General features: G+C 33.6%; 1 protein-coding gene across 1 annotated transcript; it reads right to left on the reverse strand.

Moving 5' to 3' along the window:
* Positions 1–1,522: 1,522 nt before the first annotated feature.
* On the reverse strand, positions 1,523–6,357 carry LOC114188414. The gene is made up of 3 exons (XM_028077001.1): positions 5,253–6,357; positions 1,811–1,855; positions 1,523–1,662 (listed from the first exon to the last, which is right to left on the reverse strand). The coding sequence occupies exons 1-3, from the start codon at positions 6,355–6,357 to the stop codon at positions 1,523–1,525; spliced, it is 1,290 nt and encodes a 429-aa protein (XP_027932802.1).
* Positions 6,358–7,570: the final 1,213 nt, after the last annotated feature.

The raw sequence follows: 7,570 nt of genomic DNA on the forward strand, positions 1-7,570 counted from the left end.
TGACAAACAAAAGAATTAAATTATCTCTATTGGAACATACTTAATTCACTTACTCCTTACAAATAAAAAATACATAAGCTAAGGAGTTCTTCTATTTTCAAACTACATTAATAAGCATTATGTTATCATTTCATGACATTATAAGACAAAAAAGAAAATCAAAATTATGTAATGTGATAAAATGTAAATATTACATTGTCTACACCTTTCATGCACGTTTGCTGTCAAAATCGGCAATTTGTATCCCCAATCAGCACTCATGATGAATTGGGCCTCAACCAGCGCTATAAGGAATTGGGCCTTACTACAGGATCCAATTTTGTCCAAAACAGATCCTTAATGCTTTCCTAGATATGCTTTTATAGGCACTGCTTTTGTAAATAGAAACACACTTTTCTCTTTTGTAATAAATATCAGTTTTCTTTCGTCTCTTATTGCATCTCTCTCTCTCTCTCTCTCTTTCGTCACTCCATGTGCACCAACGTTCATTACTTTCGCTTGATAATTTCTCCTCTGTTGATGAAAATCAAGTTTCTTAAGATGGTATCAGAGCTCTTCTTTTGAAGAGCTCTGCTGCGCATCACTCTGTTTCCCTTTTTCTTTCTCCTTCGTTCTTTATTCGTTTCTTTTTTTAGGGTTTCTTGTCCCTTTTTTCTTTCTTTGAGGGAAGCGGAGAATGATTCCAAAGTTGTTGTTACTAACGATTTCAATGCCCCGCATAGTTTTCTATACTTGCATCCCAACGAAAATTCAATAATTTCTCTCGTATCACCTGTTCTTGAATCACACAACTATCACTCATGGAGTAAATCGTTTGCCATTGCCCTTGGTGCAAAGAACAAGATGGAGTTCATTGATGGGATTGCTCCGGAACCAGATAAGATAGATCCAACCTATCAAGCTTGGAGAAGATGTAATAACATGGTGGTATCTTGGTTGACTCACTCTGTTTCGCCCTCAATCAGACAAAGCATATTATGGATGGATAAGTTTGAAGAGATACAGAAAGACCTAAAATCTAGGTTCTTTCAAGGAAATTTACTTCGTATTTTAGAATTACAACTTGAAGCATCCTCTCTCAAGCAAGGAAATTTATCTATTACTGAGTATTTCATAAAGATTTGTGTTATTTGGGATGTAATCTTTTATGAAGAACAATTTCCTTTTAAAACTAAACAACCTCATAAAAATTTGACTAGTATGAATAACTCTACTTTTGAACAAACTGACAATTATGTCTTTGATTTGGTTGATTTTCAATATGATATTTTGAAAGATGATTGCAATTCTGAAAACAACACTACACAGAACACTAGTCATATTGACATACAAGATGAAATCAATGATAATAATAACGAACAAGATTCTAATCTAGAGCGACCTTTGCCTAGAAGATGTACTAGGCCCAAATTTGTTCCTGCTTAACTACAAGACTTCCAAACTTCCCTTTTAACTAAAATAGAAAGAAAAACTAGATACCCTATTAATGCTTTTGTTTCTCTAGCTAGGTTGTCTCCTTCTTTCAAGTAGGTTGTTTGCTCCATTGACTCTCACGAAGAACCAGAATCATATGAAGTTGCTTCACAACATGAAAATTGGCAAAAGGCTGTGGCAGAGGAACTGAAAGCTCTTGAGCAGAACGGAACCTGGACTGTGATCCCTCTACCAAAAGGAAAGCATGTTATTGGATGCAAGTGGGTGTACAAAGTTAAGTATAGAGCTGATGGAAGCCTAGAGCGCTACAAGGCACGCTTAGTGGACAAAGGTTACAATCAAAAGGAGGGGTTGGACTATCTACACACATTCTCACCTGTAGCCAAAATAACAACCATCAGGTTACTCCTATCCTTAGCTTCTATTCATAATTGGCATTTAAAACAATTAGATGCAAAAATGCTTTTTTACATGGGAATTTAGATGAAGAAGTATATATGCAGTTACCTCCAGGTTTTAGTCATCATGATAGAAGTCATGTTTGTCATCTACACAAATCTTTGTATGGCCTTAAGCAAGCTAGTAGACAATGGTACTCTAAACTTTCATATTTCTTATGTTCTCATGGATACACTCAATCCTTTATCGATAATTCTTTGTATCTAAAATTCAATAATTCTTATGTCACAACCTTGCTCATATATGTGGATGATGTTATTTTAACTGGAAATGATATAAATGAAATAAACAACATCACTAATTTACTTGACTGCACTTTTAAAATAAAAAATCAAGGTAATTTGACATATTTTCTTGGTTTTGAGGTTGTGAGTAGCAAGGGTGTATATTTATGTCAAAGAAAATACACTCTTGACATCTTAAAGGAGCCTGAAATGCTTGGATCAACCCTTATATCAACACCGATGAACTTTTCTAGGCACAAGATCGTTGAACTTGGGGATATCCTAACTGACCCTGCTCCGTTTCGAAGGCTTTGGGTCGCCTCATTTGTCTTACTCACACAAGGCCATATATCACTTTTGTTGTGCACCATCTGAGTCAATTCATTGTTGCTCCAACTGATTTACATCATCGTGCCTCCATGAGAATCCTCCGTTACTTAAAACAGCATCCAGGACAAGGCATATTCTTTGATTCCAGTAGCAGTTTGCAGTTAAAAGCCTTTTTTGATTCAGATTGGGTTGGATGTCCCCTCACCAGAAGATCTGTAATCGGATACATAATCTATATTTGTAATTCTCCTATTTGCTGGACATCTAAGAAACAACAGATTGTTTCTAGGAGTTCTTCGGAAGCTGAATATCGTGCTGTTGGTATCGCGCAGCGGAATGTTTGAGCGTGCGGACAAAAGCCAAGAGGAGGGTGAATTGGGTTCTTAATAAAAATTATGCTTTTAATATTGTCCCTTTTAATATCAAAGATCAATTAAAATTCTTTCCTTTATTTTCTAATAAACACAATAAACTAAAGAGAGTAGAGAAGAGAAAATTACACAAAGTATTTATACTAGTTCGGATCAAAAGACCCTACGTCCAGTTGTTAATCTTTCAAAACAGAGATTAACTAAATAACTAAAATAAATCAAACTTACAATCAATGATAAGAAAGATTAGGGTTTAGAAAACACCTCTCTTGAATCACACAAGAGATGAAGACACCTCCCTTGAAATCCACAAGGGATGAAAACACCTTCCTTGAATCACACAAGGAATGAACACCTCCTTTGAATCACACAAAGGATGATCGGCTTCTCCTAGCAACAGCAGCAGCACTCAATCCCTCAAGATCCCACTTGATGAAAGTTATCGCTCTACCCACACTAGGTTTTTCAAAGCCTTCCCACAAAGAGTTCTCAAGTACTCAGACTTCTCTAACTTCTGTGTGTTTACAATGGAAGCCAACCACTCTATTTATAGAGGCCTATTTAGAAATTAGGTTAAGAATATGAAAGGTTAAGTCACAACTGCCATAGATAATCGATTATCATAAGTGATAATCGATTATTCCATAGCAGTTTCTGAAAAACATTGTTTCGTATTGATAATCGATTATCCTCTGAAATAATCGATTATTTCAAAGCAGTTTCTGAAAAATTTAAAAGAAAACTTATGATAATCAATTATCATAAGTGATAATCGATTATCACAGTGCGTTTTGTAAAAATAAGAATTTTCTCTCAGTGCTCTGTTGTTTGGGTTCTGCCTTTTGACTCTTGACCTACTATTTTAACTATCTTAAATAATGTACACATATTACAACACTTTAAACAACTAAACTCTTAAGTCTTCAATTAATCTCTTGAATCAAAGCATTCTTTTAAGTCTTCAACATTTTCCATGCATCATCATCAAGTCTTCCATACTTCTTCATAAGTCATCATCATCATCATCAAAATTCCTTATTAGAGGAAGATGTTCATCTTCTTCTTTTTGTCAACAATCTCCCCCTTTTTGATGATGATCAAAAATTACTGAAGACTTGTGATATGTCCTGTTCTTAATAAACAACTTAAGAGAAAAGAGTAGTTAATCAAAATAAAAGATAATTAATTTTTCTCTCCTTTTAAAACATAAGATATTACAAGATATCAATAAACATATATCTTCCCTTTAAATAGGTACAACTTATCACAAGATAATAACACAAATATATCTCCCCCTTTTTGATTATAATCAAAAATGAATTCTTTAGACAATTCCCCTTAAATCAGATAACTTAAGTTCCCTTAAAAAATTGTTTAAGATATAAAAACACTTTTTTGATACAAACATTTCAAGAACAAATACTCCCCCTTAATCAAAGACTCCCCCTAAATCAAAGACTCCCCCTAAATGAAAGAAAGACTATAAAGATTAAAAAATATGGGTTTAAAGAAGGAAATGTTATATTAACAAAATGAACTCCAACGTTTAATTTGCATTTACGAAGTACCTAGTTGTTGCTCATGGTCTAAATTTTTGAAAAGCTCACTCAAACGGTAAAAAATTTGAAAATATGTGTCCTACTATGCAAGATAATCGATTATCAGCTTAAGATAATCGATTATTGGTTCATACCCATGAACAAAAATTTCCAAATTTGCTGATAATCGATTATTACCTGAGATAATCGATTACTGATAATCGATTATCACCTGAGATAATCGATTATCACAGCGGAGTTTTTCGGAAAACACTGAAATTAATGATTTTTACCTCTTTTTCACATATCTAATATTCTCAAACCCATTATAAAATCATATAACTCACCAGGATACCAAAAGTTTGATAAATATACTAGATCTTTGAACATCCAAAGGGACTTTCTTGATTTTTTTTTTTTAAATAACCTGTGAGATAGAGAACAATAAAATTTTGGTCCCCAATAAACTTCTTTTGGTCCTTTAAGGTTAGAGACATGTTACTTTATAATAGGAATCCAAGCATATCTTCCATTAGGGACATCAAAATGTTTGATTCTACATTTATTTGAACTGTGCTCCTTTAGCATACAATAAAAACATGTTACACAATTTATATTCCTAGAATAACGTTTACCTTTTTCTACCCATACCCTATGGGCTCTTTTATTCTTATTCTTAGGAGCTTGCTTGTTGTTACTTAAATCATTTTTCTTAAAATTAGGCTTTTTAACACTTTTAATTTCTAATGCATCTTCAAGTTGTTTTTCTAGAATATTTAAATCAAACATATAGCTTTTACAAGATGCACATTCAATAATTTCAGTCTCTTTATTTTCTAAAATTGAAATTTTATTTTTCAAAATTTCTTCTTCTTCAAGAGATTTTTCAAACTTACTTTGTAACTCCTTAAAATCATATTTTAATTTCTTGTGAGCGGCATCTAACTTACTAGATTTATGAAGTAGTTGTTGAAATGCATCATACAAAGAATCATAATCATTGTCATTACTACAAGAACTTACCTCACTATCAGAAGAGTCATGTTCAGCAATCAAACATAGATTTGCTTCCTCATCAGATTCATTAGAGCTGGATGAGCTTGAAGAAGAACTTGAATCGTTATCCTCCGATTTCTTTTTCTTGAAAACCTTTTTGCCGTTCTTCTCTTTACCCTTTTTAGCATTTGGGCAATCCATTTTTACGTGACCTGTTTCACCACATCCATAGCAATTGAATTTTGAAACAAAGTTTTGGTTTTCGTTTTTATACCTTTTGTGATGACCTTTGCCATTGCTCTTCATAAACTTTGTGAACTTCTTTATCATTAGACTCATATTCTCATCATCAGAGTCATTATCTTCTTTGGGGATTTTGCTTTTGATGATCTCAGATTTGAAAGCTATGTTCCTTTTCCTTCCTTGGTCCTCTTCTTCATTTAAACGCCCAAGTTCAAGTTCATGCTCTCTCAATTTACCAAAAAGAGCCGCCATGGACATTATTGTAAGATTTTGAGATTCAGTGATCGTCGTAACCTTTGGCTGCCATGTCCTGTTCAAAGATTTTAGAATTTTTATATTTAACTCATCAATATCAAAATTTTTACCTAACCCAGAAAGATGATTGACGATGTGCGTAAAACGCTTTTGCACATCACAGATGGTTTCGCCTTGTTGCATTCGGAGCATCTCATATTCTTGAATTAATGAGTTCTTCCTTGCACGCTTAACATCATCTGTTCCTTCATGGGTTACTCGTAAAATCTCCCACATTTCCTGGGCACTTGTACAAACTGAAATTCTATAAAATTCATCAAGAGTTAGTGCAAATGATATTATATTTCTGGCCCTAACATCATATTGAGCCCTTCTATTTTCTTCCGCAGTCCATTGGGAAAAAGGCTTAGGTTCCTGCAAATTATTAACAGTAATAGTAGGAACAAAAGGACCATTTAAAATAGCATCCCAAATACCTCTATCAATAGACTCCAAAAAGATTTGCATCCTGATTTTCCAGAAAGGATAATTTTCACCAGTAAAAAGTGGAGGTCTGTCAATAGACGCACCCTCAGCAAAAGTTTGATTTTGTCCAACCATTTTCGAAAAATTTGAATAACTATCAAAGCAAGCTCTGATACCAATTGTTGGTATCACGCAGCGGAATGTTTGAGCGTGCGGACAAAATCAAGAGGAGGGTGAATTGGGTTCTTAATAAAAATTGTGCTTTTAATATTTTCCCTTTTAATATCAAAGATCAATTAAAATTCTTTCCTTTATTTTCTAATAAACACAATAAACTAAAGAGAGTAGAGAAGAGAAAATTACACAAAGTATTTATACTGGTTCGGATCAAAAGACCCTACGTCCAGTTGTTAATCTTTCAAAACAGAGATTAACTAAATCACTAAAATAAATCAAACTTACAATCAATGATAAGAAAGATTAGGGTTTAGAAAACACCTCTCTTGAATCACACAAGAGATGAAGACACCTCCCTTGAAATTCACAAGGGATGAAAACACCTTCCTTGAATCACACAAGGAATGAACACCTCCTTTGAATCACACAAAGGATGATCGGCTTCTCCTAGCAACAGCAGCAGCACTCAATCCCTCAAGATCCCACTTGATGAAAGTTATCGCTCTACCCACACTAGGTTTTTCAAAGCCTTCCCACAGAGAGTTCTCAAGTACTCAGACTTCTCTAACTTCTGTGTGTTTACAATGGAAGCCAACCACTCTATTTATAGAGGCCTATTTAGAAATTAGGTTAAGAATATGAAAGGTTAAGTCACAACTGCCATAGATAATCGATTATCATAAGTGATAATCGATTATTCCAGAGCAGTTTCTGAAAAACATTGTTTCGTATTGATAATCGATTATCCTCTGAAATAATCGATTATTTCAAAGCAGTTTCTGAAAAATTTAAAAGAAAACTTATGATAATCGATTATCATAAGTGATAATCGATTATCACAGTGCGTTTTGTAAAAATAAGAATTTTCTCTCAGTGCTTTGTTGTTTGGGTTCTGCCTTTTGACTCTTGACCTACTATTTTAACTATCTTAAATAATGTACACATATTACAACACTTTAAACAACTAAACTCTTAAGTCTTCAATTAATCTCTTGAATCGAAGCATTCTTTTAAGTCTTCAACATTTTCCATGCATCATCATCAAGTCTTCCATACTTCTTCATAAGTCATCATCATC

Source organism: Vigna unguiculata, chromosome 6 (genome assembly GCF_004118075.2).
Source record: "Vigna unguiculata cultivar IT97K-499-35 chromosome 6, ASM411807v1, whole genome shotgun sequence".
Lineage (NCBI taxonomy): Eukaryota > Viridiplantae > Streptophyta > Magnoliopsida > Fabales > Fabaceae > Vigna > Vigna unguiculata.

Bases quoted from the DNA above. Each gene is read 5' to 3' on its own strand.
- LOC114188414 (XM_028077001.1), bottom strand. From the start codon at position 6,357: ATGCAAATCTTTTTGGAGTCTATTGATAGAGGTATTTGGGATGCTATT. The intron at 1,856-5,252 runs GTAAGTTTGAAA...AATTATGAATAG, and splicing joins TGATTTTAAGGAGTTACAAA to AAGCTAAGGATAGGAGTAAC. The intron at 1,663-1,810 runs GTGAGAATGTGT...TCCTTTTGGTAG, and splicing joins GGTTGTTATTTTGGCTACAG to AGGGATCACAGTCCAGGTTC.